The sequence below is a fragment of the Hippoglossus hippoglossus genome, chromosome 7, assembly GCF_009819705.1.
Source record: "Hippoglossus hippoglossus isolate fHipHip1 chromosome 7, fHipHip1.pri, whole genome shotgun sequence".
NCBI classification, from domain to species: domain Eukaryota; kingdom Metazoa; phylum Chordata; class Actinopteri; order Pleuronectiformes; family Pleuronectidae; genus Hippoglossus; species Hippoglossus hippoglossus.
In genome coordinates this window covers 12,861,421-12,875,829 of record NC_047157.1, presented here as the reverse complement: position 1 = coordinate 12,875,829, position 14,409 = coordinate 12,861,421, and the positions used below count along the sequence as shown (strand labels likewise).

Here is a 14,409-nt window from a genome sequence, read left to right as displayed (position 1 = left end):
CTCACCTCATTATGCAGCTGCCTTATAGCCGTTTTGATATAAAACCCCCCACTATGGACGGAGAGCCGCTAGTCTCCCTAACTACATGGCCATCCCATCAACATCACTTTCATTACAAAACATGAGATGCCGGGGGAGTCAAGGACAGTGTGGTAATAAATGAGGGTGGAATACATCTGGAATCATTGTCATATGGGTTAAGCATTACGCGGACTTCATTCTGCATTGGTAAATCAGTGGACAGCACTCATAACCTCCTGAGGTAATAAAGATACAGGTTGCGGTGTGGGGTCCTGCCAGGGTAGAACCCCTTGAAAAAGAATGGCAAGGGAGACTTCATGAGCTTGTGCTGTGCAATATTGTATTCCCTGTGTTTGATTTCAAGTCAAATGCTGCAAGTCTGTAATCCTTGTAATAAATGGAGCAAGGAATACTCCTGTTTAGTTGGTTTAAATTAATAAAAACAAAAAGGAAGATCTCCAACAGCAAACCTGCTCTGGACAAGGGTCTAAGTTTTGAATTGACTCAACTACAAATGCTTTTTTCCCCAGGTGAGATGGTGAACATAAATATTAAATCAATGTATATGCAGCGTGTACTAAAAAGGGAAGAATAAGGTGTTGTGCACTCACTGTGAACTACAGGAACCAGCTGATTTGCGTGGAGTAGATGTGGGGGTCCCACGGGGCTCAGGGCCAGGACTTCCTCTGTGCTGCCGGAACGCTGGATGGCCAACTCTACCTCTTCATCCGTCAGCCCTGAAATCAAGACGCACACCTTTAAAGACATTTCAGAGGAACTGCACCAACTGTGTGTTAATGGGAAACACCAAATGGCTCCTTGCCTATCATAATATGAACTTAAATTCTTCCCAGGTTCCCCACAAATCTTTCAAGTACAACTTAGAAAAAGTATGTCAAATCTTTTATTGAATTTTACCTACCCTATTCTGAAAACTATATTTTCATTTCATGATTCTCAATGGGATTCTCCATTAAGAGTCTCTGTTTCAGGGACATCTATCAAAGACAGATAGTGTGGAAAGGTTCACACAATGAAATCGGAAACTCTGCTAGCCTATTAACTGCCACCAAAGGCAAGGAAAATAAGAGTCTGTCCACTTCTCCAGTTATATTTCCCATGTGGAGATTTCATACACCCCAGACAGTGAAAATGCATTATTTTAATTTCTTCATTGTAATGTAAATGTATTACATAATTTTGCAAATGCCAATATAATTTAATCTTCAGATCTTTTTAATGATTTTAGTGATGATTAAATTGCAAAGGGCTCCCTGATGGAGAATCAGAGGGGCGGCGGAAAAAAAAATCTAATATGAACATCTCCTTTTGTGGCAAGAAAGGATTTTATTCCAGACACCATATGCTGCCATTGCTCTGGGTATCATCTTTTAATGAGCATCTTGGTCTAAACAAAAGGAAAATAATTACAACTTTTGATGAAAGACAATGGAATACAACCTTAACCAATTAAATGTTGTAAAAAGAAATCAAAATTGATTAGTACCTGCTGCATTTCTTAGATATTGATAAGCAGTGTTAACTAAATCAGCAGTTTACATCATAGTGTTGTAGCATACTGCTCATTGTGGCTAAGCAGGTTGTCTCTCCTAACATTGTACCATTATTTCTGAAAGCCATTTCCTGTGCTTATTGACAGAAAATCCCCTTTGTACCAGAGCCTTTTACTTGAGCTACTCCCTCAGGATTTAGAGAATTTACACAAGCTCAGAATAAGCTTCCTCTGTGTTTTGAGAGACATCCAGAGAAATTGGAAAGGGTTCACTTCTAGTGTTTCAAGAGAAGGCTCTTAGTTTCATTAAAAGTGACCGCAGAAAGCCAGATCTGATACTGACCTCCTGAATGGACTACATAACAGAAACGTACTCTAGTGAAGAGTGCCAATGATTTGTACTGTGTAAACATATAGAGCATTTAATTCTTAAACTCTTATGTGGACAATGTCATTTTAGTCAACTGCCTTTTCTGTTTTATTGTTTGGTTTAATGTCTTGTTATTAAGGACTTTGTTACATTGTTAAGAAATGTGCTATATAAAGTTTATTATATTATATTTCTTCAGATGAATGAGATATTAGAATCAAAATCTTTACCTCACATGGGAATTTCTGTTTAAGCAGTGGGTCAGATCTCAATAGCAGGTTCAACATTAATGTGAAATCCCACTTTAACCTAATCCTGTATCAGCAGAACTAAAAGCATAAAGGAATTTTTTGATACTCTACCACGCAGCTTATGCCAAGGGGAGGTCCCTGCCGTCACTTATTTAAATGCTCCAAGGACTTCAAATGGCCATGAAAATTGTTGAATAATTGAAGGCAAATATTGGCCAGCCTGTAGTCTACAGCAGGTCCTGAGTGCCAGGAAGTGGTGTCACCATGTGCTGAGTTTGTGCAGTCAGACTGCACTGTCAAATAAGCAATAATGTGTCCCTGGACTCCTGATTCCTCTGACCACAGCAGACTACATGGTGGCAGACTATTGAGTGAAACTTGTGAGGATCTCAGTTTCACCGAAAGAGAAGAAATAAAAACATGCTTTTAGTTTTTCATTTCACCTTGAAATGTAAAGTTGATGTTTTTTTTATCTACATTTAGGATGCAAATGTATGTACATTTTAATGGAGGTTGACGTCTTTGATGTTGTATATTCAGCAACTGAAAGGTGTTTTTTTTATCATGTATTAAAATAAAATACATGGACAATCCTTAAGCTGTTTTCTAGTCAAATTACAGCTAGCTAAGTTGTGTGTCGCAGGCTCTGATCTATTTTTTTTTTTTTTTTTGAGGGGAAGACAGCACCAAAATGAAAGGGCCCTTAGATCCAAAAGAAAGCGGAACAAGGTGAAAGTGAGTTTTACATATAAAAGGAAAAGACCAAAAGGGGATTGTGAAATTTATTATAGGTTCCAAAACCTGTGGAATGACCCCTGGACCTCTATTTCAGATCGACCTGTGTGGAGATGAATTTTTAAGACATAAATTACAACTAATGACGACACCATAAAAAAAGAACAATAATGGAAAGCTATTCTGTATTTCATTATACTGTATTATTTGGTGCACCTGATACACGCAGGGCCTGTTTATGAGTCACCGTATTAGCAGATGCTCAGCCAAAGCATTTGCTTTGACCTTGCCATTCTCATTGGGGCATGAAATTACGGTGCTGGCACCTCGATATTACAGCTATAAATACTGTAAACTGCATATCTGGGCAACGTTTTCTATTGTCTTTCAACATAAACCTGATCGGTATTTATTTAAAGGAAAACCCATTGCTCGTCAGGTTATTTACAGCTCTATTTTCAGTGCCTCGTATTCTCTGGGTATTTTTTAAGGGCAAAGAGGCAGCAAGGCTCCGCATTAAATCCATTTCTCCGATTCTGGCACTTCTGGATTTTATGGGTCAAGACCTAGGCCGGACAGCCAATTATAAAAATTGCTTACTAAAATATTTTAGGTGGTAAAAGGTGAATGCCTTTTCCGCTGTCCTCCAAGGCCTGAATTATGAAGTTGCCCTTGAGTGGAAATTACTTACATTTTGAATATCGTATTTAGAAAAAAAAGAAATGCACGGCAGGGGTCATAAATAGATGGAGGTCAATGGGTTATTAAGAAGTCGAGTGCAACTTCAACCTGTTTCTCATGGTGTGCTGGCGACGGAGATTCTACATGTCATTTGGTTCACTACAACTGCTTGAAAATGGCATGCCCTAAATAATGACCACTCTCATAGAGTATTCATTTATGTATTAAAAAAGCGGACTCTGCTCTCATTTCCCTGCTTTATCGCCTTGTACTGATGACAAAGTAGGCAAGGCCTAGGCTAGGTGGCGCCGTGGAGTAATTTATAACCACATCAATCCCTTTACCTTCTATGCAGGCCTTGGTCATTGTCATTTTTGTCCGAGAGGTGAGTCACATAACCCCACTTACAAACAGGATCCTATTAATATCTGGAATGATGAACCTTACCCTTACCTTCATACCAGGTATGGTAATAGACCAATAGTCTACCTGTGTTCCCCATGACCCTGGATCAGTGGCCCTCTGAGGGTGAAATCTATTAGCATTATTTATTCAAGTCAATAACAACTGGGACGGCATAAAAAAGAAATAAGTCAAGCCATCATTTATGTCTCACTGACAGAGAGTGTACTGTGCCTGTTCCACTTGCTGAATTTACCTGTAATGCAACAATGTATGTGTACTCTCAGTTTGGTAATCTGGGAGCGGCTGAGTGATTTCACTTTGGGGCCACGGTCAAAGTGACATTCTGAAAGCTGGAAAGTGTTCTTGACTTCGTCCTGAGAATCAGAAGTTTTTGGTAATTACGTGTGTAACTGCTAATTGTCTTGGTTAAATGGGTCCCAACACTCCTTAGTTGCTACATCTGTTAATTGTAGAGGACATAGACGGCACAATTCACTGGAAGAGACAGTGCCACATTATATTTCACTCAAACACAATAAAATTCACTTGATCTTGGCAAGGAACAAGTAAAGCAAAATTGCTTCAAGATGGCTGCAAGAGCGTTTAAATGCAATTCATTTCCCCGCTACTCAGCAAAAGAAAGAGAAAACATCTCCGGGCTTAAATCTTGATTTATATTTCATCTAAGTGACAAAGTTTCAATATTTCAGCCGCTTTATTCAACAAGGACTCAAGAAGGGCAGCTAGAAGTATTGGACTGCATAATTGCCAATTCATATTCGGAAATTGACAGCCAAACAGAAAATTATATTTTTCAATGAATATTGAAATAAACCACACTATTAGGATCTCTTTGGGAAAAAAAATGTAACCAGAGAGGCATCCTTCAACGCAGATTAGGGCACAAATGTGCGGAGAAATAATATGCACGACCGAGATTATTGTGTAAAGATTCTGCAACATGTAATCAAAGTGGGCCCTATTTTCCCCTTCATCAGCTGTCCAGCATAAGTACTGGCTGCAAGAGGAATCCAATTTAAATTCCACTCTACCAGGAGATGGTATTGTTTCATTTTATGTGTGCTTTGACATTTCTGGCTGTTAATATAGAGTAAAATCCAGAAGTATTTACATAAATATGACATTAAACTGTATTAGAAATTAAGACTGACACATTTGCTGTGAGGACTGCGGGAGGAGGAGGCTGATTGAGTTTCTATGTCACAAGGCAGAGAGGACAACACAGAAACGGGAAATGTGAGTATTGACGTACTGTTATGTCTGTGCTTAAGTTTACCATGTTTACTACGACCAAGGTAAGGCAGAAATTAGAAAATAATCTAAACAATCTCCAAATATCATGATCCTATTCTATTACTTTTTATATTTGGATTGCAAGAAGTGTAATTCATGTTGACGTGTGTTGCAACACCATAGTTAAGGACAGAGGAAACGATTTATCATTATGACAAAGAAAAGGCTCAATTATATAAGAACATATTTCTACTAATTTGAGTCAGGTTTTTACTCCTACTAAGGAAATTGATCTGTGCGTCACTAAAACTCCAACACCACTTCTCTGTAGTTACAGCCAGTTCCTTGGAGACACCCAAACGTCTCAGCCTTGTCAACAACCAGCTTGAAGAAAGTTAGCCACAGCCAATGAAGATGACAAAATAATACTACAGAAAAGTAGTCGTGTTTTAGCTCATGTCCCAACTCCCAAAACCACAGCTAGGAAGCAGTACATTTTACAGATATAGTTTAGAGTGTCACCACGAAAAAAAAGGTTATTGAACCCTATTTGAGACATTTCTTTGTCTTGAGTTCATTAACACATTAAAAAACAAACAACAAAATCTATTTAAATTGTCCACAACTCTGAAAAAAACCCATCTTGATTTAACTACCTGGCCATATATCCCAGACCTACTTCTATCTGTTAACTTAGATATATTAACTATACAGTGTTCAAGGTCTTAGAATGTTTTTTCTGACAGTTTCCTGTAGAATAAACACGTGCAAATATTTCTCTAAGATCTAAATTAGTGTGTTGAAGTACATACTAAAAGAACACAAAAAAATAATTTAAAGATGTATGATGTTATAGTAAAGCACTTTCCTGAAACAACTCAGGCAAACTGAGGTAGGAATGTATGAGATCTTCAAGATCACTTAATGCATGACTATACCACTCAAGTCAAAGAGTTCTCTGCAGAGAGATAGTCAAACATACTTTGTGCTTAGTGTTACATTACTCCATTTTCTATCATCTTTACCCTCTCTCTTCCTGAGATCAATGTCCTTATGCAAATCAAGAGTTCTTGTTTAGATCTACAGTGGATCCGACTTTCCAAAATAAATCTGCATCAAAGCGTCATACATATTTCATGGACTTAAAGTGCAGTAAGAGCATACCATTTTGGATAGCGGAGCTCTGTGGAGTTTACAACAAAGCAGAAAGTAAGAGGAACATGAGGTGTAGCATGACATCATTTTGTATTGATGAGGCCTCATTACATTTGAGATAATGCATATTTATTCTAAGCCGGTTGTTGTTTGTTTGATGTTGTTGTGTTTGATGTTGTTGAAGTAATACTTCTCATTGTGTTGTATGCATAGCTTACACTGACAATAAAGGTATTCTGATTCTGAACAAACAGTGGATAGTGAACATGGCTTAGTTGTCAATAATGAGAAATAAAGACGGAGACAATTTCAAAAGATACAAAGAGTCATTAGAGCCAGATGAGATGTGTGTAGTAACAGCCGACAACCATGGATTTAGTTTCATGTTACCTTTGCCAGTCATGGAGCTTTTAGGCTCACTTTTCACTGTTTGGCTACAATAATGTTGGAGGCAAAGTCACCAAGCACTGCAGAGCTACAGTCCCCGAAGTACTGAACTGTTTTTATATAGTAAATATATATAGTAAAAATATTCACCATAAAGAGTTTATCTAAAGTAAAGCCACATACTCTCATTGCTCAGCCATGGACCGACTGGAAGAAAAACATGGCATAACACTGCACAATCCCACCGCCGCATTATATTGAACCGACTTAAATGAGTTCAGAGTAATAAAGCTATTTGCAAGTTTTATTGCACAAACAATATTCCACCGTGTGTCAGAAATAATTTCAATGAATTGCAAAGAAACTGAAGAGCCAGCAAACATTTCCAGCATCCCTGCTTAGAAAACCCTCCCTGTGTCATGCCTCAAATTTACGATAACAGTTAAATTAAGTAAAAGGGTTAAAATGCTGGAAGGCAATATTGATAATTCCATTGAAAATGCAGAGAGAGTTTGTCAATATTAATTTTCCTGAACCCAAAGGAGCATCCCTACTGGTGTGTCATTTATTCACAGGGCCTGAATCATGCACTCTGAAGCCAAATCGACTCCTGTTAAAGCCTCCAGGGCAAAGAGCTATGGCCACAACCTTTGACCCTAACCGACTAATCTTATAAAAAATAAAAAAAACGCTGCATGTCCATCTCTGGTCAATCACATTTTGTAAACAAAGACATATTGATTATAATGTTAATATATACTGTGTATATATATATATATATATATATATATATATATATATATATATATATATATATATATGTGTTATGTTTTTCAAGGTTTTCAGAACTGCATTCAACACAAATGAAGAGTGAATAAAATGTCTCTCACCTTTTTTTTTCAAGAAAGCTTTTCTGGTGGCCAAGGGACTCTGACGTACTTTGGGGTTCTGGAGAAATTTTACAGCGGTGACAATCTGGAAAGAGACAAATGTGAGTTAACTTCTCAGTAAGATAATGTGAGAGGAATGAGACGAGGTGCACAGGGAAGTGATGCTTTTAACAGCACAAACTAGAGTCCAGAGCTTCTTTAAGAAAAAGGTTCATTATAAAAAAAAAACATAAATGGATTCCATTTGATGGTTGCTTCTAAAACCCCCACACCCAGCAGCGAGGAGAAAGACCACCTGACCACTTTCCAGCTAAATGTGGGGAATGACCAAATCAGCAGTTATAAAATTAGCCCATCACGAGTGCTGGACAAATGGAGTATGGAGCTTAATTTGCTATTACCCTCTTAAAGACAAACTTCCATTCTTAAGTGCGCAGTGGAAGAAAATCTATACTTAATGCAGAGGTGATCATTTGTATCTAATAACTTGAGAATCCTAGGCTGAAAACTTCTGTAATTCTTCCAGTTAAAAACCTGCCATGATCAAATCACCCAGCCTGGATGTTGTAATGACTTGAAACGTTAATGCACTAGAACGTTAAATAGCATCAGAACATCAGAAGTTTTAAGTGCAGTGCGTTCATCGATTCTATTATGTTTTCCTTCGAGATGCACCTTAATTTTCCACCCCAGTATGCATTTCCAAGAATTGGAGGGAGAAAAAAAATCTTCCTCAAATGGCATTAAAACATAAATTTGAAGTGGGCGCCGTGAAGTGGCGCCTCCTAAAATAGATAAATATGTAAGAACACAGAGAAAGGGGAAACACACTGGAGGGGAGGTTTAGATGACTTATTATCGCACCTGTGGTCCCCGTGATTCAATTGTAAAAGTCATCCCTCTAATAGGTTGAAAGGTTTTGATTACTCTTCTTTTCTCTTAGTGTTGAAAGATACAAAATGATTGAGCGCCCTGCCAGTGGTAATTCGTTTTGGGTAATGCATTGCATACACTATGAACCCGTTTCAATCCAAAAGAATTGCAGTTTAAACTTGTCTACGGGGTGGCAGGGAGGATGTGTGAAGAGCTAGATTTCAGTGACAAACAAACAGTACAGTAGTCAATGAATATGCTGAAAAGAAACATGATAGCACTTTCGTTCTAATAAGGTACACACAGGCAGACTTCCTGTAGTGTGCTATACTCAGTGATGAGACTTCAATTGTGAATTTTATCAAAATGTGCCAGATTCATCCCGAGAGATCCTGCCACAATTCATTTAGACACTCATCTACCAGTTCACTGTGACACTACCGTGACCTTGATGTACGTAGGGGTTACGCAAGGGGTATGGAATTTCCTGGATCTCTATATGCTGAGGGCTTATTAAAGTCAGTCACCCGGAACCTTCATTGTGACAAGCAGATTACACCATTTGCATGGTGAACCACCAACTGATGTTCTGGGCCAAAAGATACAGTCAAAACACAGAGAAAATATCCCTTTGATAACAAGACAAAAATAACCCTGCTCTTGGCAAAGCCTTGGCTGTTAAACTAAGTGAGCCTACAAGACTACTTGTGGTAAAAGACAGGAGTCAGAGATAATGAACACAATAAAATCTAATATTCCAATATTTATTCCCGTAAATAACATTGTGATGTAGGCCCTGTGAGTGGGAAATGACCTAATAGAGGAAGAATATGCTGATTGAGCAAACCTTGTTTACATTCCCTTAAAATTTCAGGAGCACAATATTGACAAGAAAATTGTGTCAATGTTAATAGGCGTAAGTATGACATCTTAGTAAGGACCGCAGCTAGCTCAGCGGCAAACTAATGAGGTAAATGTCCATTTGGTTAAAACTGTAGTGGTAGATCTTCAGGGAGAGGAAAAGTGCACTTCTTAGCAGATGACATAGATGCTTTGCACAAGTTCCAGCCAGACATCTCAATCAATTATAACCACATTGCACAGATTTCAGTCTTGTCTTGTTATTGACTTATGGATCACCCCAGTTATAGTGTTGGGTAGCACACTATGACTGGGCTTTTAGGGGGGTAAGACGGATAACAGTGCAAGGCCCATTTGGGTTGGGGGCATACACAACAAAAACTAAAAATTAGTTGAATTTCCTTCCTTGTAGAAAACTGGTGAACCAATCGTGTTTAAAAACAACAATTAGGCTCTTGTGTTAAACTACTTGTAAAGCTTTGACTGCTAATGCACCAAAGTGCTCCATGTTAAGAGCAATAATCTTTGCTAACCAGATAAACAATAAAGTGTCAGGTAAAGCTGAAAAAGAGGCGAAAACTCAATCATAGGAAGAGATAACATTAACCAACACACTTAAAGACAGTGCAGTTGATGAAAGGACAAGATTACAGCGGTGTTATTGAGTTTGAATTGGACAAGACTTTGCGCTGCACTTGTCTGAAAATTACAGTCGTGATACCTTGAATTGTGAGAAATGAAGATGAAATCCAATTATGTTCGAACCGCATGGTTGGACGCCTGAGGAAATCCATGTAACTAGTTGTATATTTTTGCCTTAACTGGTAATATCACTTAACTATAACCTACGGATGTTTCAGACCACGCATTCTGGGGAAATAAACTGGAGAACAACATTTGAACCACAAGAGATGAAAAAATGTATCTCACAAGAAAATATTCTAGATTTGTTTAATTCAGGCAAACTCAAACCACTGGTTCTCTACAGTTATGATGAAATGCAGTGTTGCAATGGTAAGTCTTCTTTTTTTTTAAGTTTAGCTGATTGTTGATCTATGAGCCTCTTTTAAAAATAATTATGTTCACTTTAATTAAAATACTACACATCTTAACAACACAGGGTTTATCTGAACTTAATTTATATTCAAACCCTCATGTATTTCAAACAAAACACTGCATAAATTCACATCTATTGGTTTTTACTACAGAATTGTATATTGCCAGGCACTGAGCAACTTTTTAACCAATGTCATCTGTTCCACAGGAAGGTGTATGTCCACATCTTGTCTTCAATGATGAAGACAGTCAGAGAACATGATGGAACACAAAGTAGAGTGTTGGGGTGCAATGGAGGGGCTAAAAGGAAATCATTAGCAAGTATAGGATTCAGTCTCAGTGTGAATCAATTCATTCCAAATTGCCCCGGCCTGTACATTTGTGGAGAAGTGCCCCTGATATAATAACACACTGATAGACATGAACAAAAATTGTGTTAGGCCAGTCTCAAGTTTCACCCCCCAAACACACGTTTGAAGGACCAAAAGCGAGAGAAAGTGAGAGACGGCGAAAAATGAAGCTCTATATTAATTTGGTGCTTTCATGGATGATTTGCTATCAGGGGCAGCTGTCTTAAATGACTTAACCCAATACCTTTGTGATACCAGAGCCCTGCCAGAGAGGAATGAAGTTTTAATGTAATTATTGTATTTCCTTTAGTCGCCTGACTGCTTGATGTGGCCAACAGTGCTTTTTAATCTTTTTAAAAGAGCAGCTTTAAAAGCCCTTCTAATTGTGACATCTTTCCCGCCTTAATGTGACCTTTAGCGGAGGAAGCAGGGCCTCATGGGAGCTGCTATAGGAAATTATTGACCCTGAGAGACATCAGGAAGTGAGGTGCAGACTGGACCATTTAGCTAAGCTCCATATCGTTCATGACACTGAAGAAAGGGCCCTGCTGGAGCTGAACCATTCTGATACTGACTGTACAAAAAGAGATGTTTGTTTAATGCCAGTGATTTTCAGAGAAGCAGAAGATAAAATAAAAAACAACCATAACCAAACCTGAACTAAAGCCAATTTTCAGCATTAGTAAAATCTGATAAAGGAACACTGTTCAAATGTGGCCTTTTTTCTTTTTCTCCTAACAAATGATCAGATGTTTTAGACTAACTTTCACATATATAACACTTTACTGTCAGTATAAGAGTAAATAGAGAGTTGGTCAGTCTTACCGATGCAAAGTTTTGAAATTTAAAAACACACAACACACGAAAAAGGGTCATGGAAAACTTCATTGACATTACCATTGCAAAGGTTTAAAAATAACATTCACTGCTGTATCGGTGTCAGTGTTAGAGCCATGGGCAAAGCAATCATGCCATCAAAAGTGCATTATGCAATTTTGTAATGGGGGGTTGGTGGACGGAAATAGAGCTTTTTTTTTCAAGACCACTGCATGTACAGAGCAAACTTTCCATTGAGTAGCATTTCCCTTTCAGAGCTCTGTCATCACAAACATGGAAAAGTTGAGTCGGTTCAGCGTAAGAAAGGGGCTAAAGTACATTTGATCCAGCGAGGCCACTATCACATTGTAAAAACAGAGTACAGATAAAACAGATAATTGAGCCTGGGGAGTCATGCCTGTCTCGGAAGAAAAAGTAAAACTGTTCCTTCCTCTCTTCTCTTCTGCAGTTACAGAGAACATTTTCTTTTTACAATGGTGTGAAATTATATTGCAAAAACGAAGCCACATATTTTATGATTCAATATGCTGGGTATGCATGATAAAAAAATGTCGGGTTAAATAGTTTGGTTTGGGTTTTTACAGTTTGTAATTTAAGATAAATCAGCTTCTTTCAGGTTCTACTTAAACACACACACACAAAAACATAAGTGCAGCAAGAACTGACAGTGGTTCATGCAAACAGCCAAGTGTTTGAAAAATAAGATGGATCTGCATCAAAGTGAAGTGTTTCCTCTTTCTTATGAGATCTGAAACTAAAGAAAAGCATGAGGCAAGCAGCCAACTCAAAACTAGCTTGAGAGATTCGCTACAGTGCAGAGTCTGACATTTCTTAATGTGTAACTGTCAGTCGTGCTGCCTGGGGTTGCCCTTGCTACACCAGCGAGACAGATGACTGTTTAGATAAGGACATCCCCAGCGGGGCCCTCAGAGCCCCGAGAGCCCCGATGACTAAAGAGCAGCGACTCCCTCAGTGACACCTCACTTTCACTTACTTTGGACAAAAATACTTATATAGCCCACAAATTCCTTTTAATTCAGGTAAAAGGCCCAAACCATGAGGCTGGAGCTGCTCTGAGAGATGAGGGTCATCAGAGATTAACCCATGGCACTTTAGCAGTGGGGGTGCGAGAGGGGAGTCGCAGTGGAGCACAACAAACTACTTAGCCACCACAAAACATTCCAGCCCCTTCTCAGCTGCAATCCAGTAATGGATACTTCCTCAGCTCCTCGATTGGTCAAAATGTTTTCATACAATAATTTAATTCAGAAACACATTTACAAAGCAGGAGTAATCAATTTTAATTAGTTGACTTTTTTTTCATTCGCATAAAATTTAATGTACTGCCATCGATCTCCTTTGTTCTTTAATGCAGTGCCTCTTTCCTGTAATTTGAAGCTTTTCTTTTTCTTTTCTCTTTTTTCTGGTACAGTCAATGATGACATTCTGTGACAAGCAGCTCCATGTGCTTTTCAGAGAGAGGACTGAGCGTGAACAAACACAGGAGCACTCACAATGTAACTTTATATCAGGGGAATGTTCTAAAAAATGTGGCGTGTATGAAAGATTGTGAAAAACTAAAAATATTTGTAATACAATCAAAATACTGAACCAATCATTTCTTCACTGATTACTACACGTAATCAATAAAATAACAGAGGTTAATGTTTTTGCAACGTTGTATATTAAATGTGTGGAAATATAGATGAGTAGAAAGTGCTAAAGGTGTAGTTATACAACTTTGTGCATGCGTTACCGAAAGTTTGTTGAAATAATTAAAAAAGATATTACTGATCAGTGGTTGCTTAGTCAAATTAATTAAAACCAATTACACACCAAACAATTTTATCCAATTTTAAAAATATAAACAAAAACTGCCCTGATCAAACAAAACATGCTCAAACATTTAAACTGTAACATGAACGTTTTTAGCCACAATAAACTGATCTGCATGAATTTGGTGAGATGTCCTTTGTGACCCTAAACTGGAGACGCAACCGGACACGGTCACATAAACAAGCACACAAGCTTTTCTTGAAACTGCCACCGCTCTGTGTGTTGTCCTTCATATCATCAAGGCCCGCTGGCCTTTCACATTCAATTAGTTGATTGAGGCAAAATGCGAGCGGCACCAGTAGCAAACAACGTGAAGCTTGTGTCCAAGCGACACACCACAGAAGTTGTGTTGTGGTGTCAGGAGAAGAGCTGCCGCCGTCACAAGCAACTTACTGTGACAAGCCTATCCTCCTCTGTTGATCCAAACTGCTCCTCTCACTGAGGCAGCACCCACCCACAGACACACACCCTACAATACACACACAGCAAAGCAACGTGAACCATTATGATTAGCAAATAAAGCAGGGAGTCGGGGTGAAGATGCAACGAGTTGGCATCAGTTGTGTGTGCGAGTCCTGCCAGCCTGCCAAATTAACTAATAAAACTAGAATAGAGAGGCCAGCGACAATAGGGAGAGTAGTGTCCTTTTATTGATCAAATTATTCCTTCTTGGGTACACTGTGCCACAGAATGAGAGTATGTCCACAAAGACAACCAGACAGATTGTGACATTCCAGTGACATTATAATCACACGTCAACCCCTCTCCAGTCAATAGGCTGAATGCACTAATCGTGCGTCTTGGATCAGTAATTTCATGGTCTTCAAAGGGGGCCAGGAATTGGTGGCATGACCCTCCACACAGGGTGAGACCCCTCTTTGCTCAGCGAGTGCCACAGAGAGACGGAGAGGAGAGGGATGGTAAAGGGAGACAC

At 38.6% G+C, this 14,409-nt stretch overlaps 1 protein-coding gene across 2 annotated transcripts in view; it reads right to left on the bottom strand.

Moving 5' to 3' along the window:
• pex14 (peroxisomal biogenesis factor 14) overlaps positions 1 to 14,409 on the bottom strand; it is a 44,144-nt gene that overhangs the window by 17,622 nt on the left and 12,113 nt on the right. For both annotated transcript variants that reach the window (XM_034590106.1, XM_034590105.1), the window contains exons 4-5: positions 7,663 to 7,747; positions 633 to 758 (exon numbers count right to left, since the gene is read on the bottom strand). In XM_034590106.1, coding sequence (XP_034445997.1) covers positions 633 to 758; positions 7,663 to 7,747 — 211 coding nt within the window. The remainder of the gene's footprint in view (positions 1 to 632; positions 759 to 7,662; positions 7,748 to 14,409) is intronic.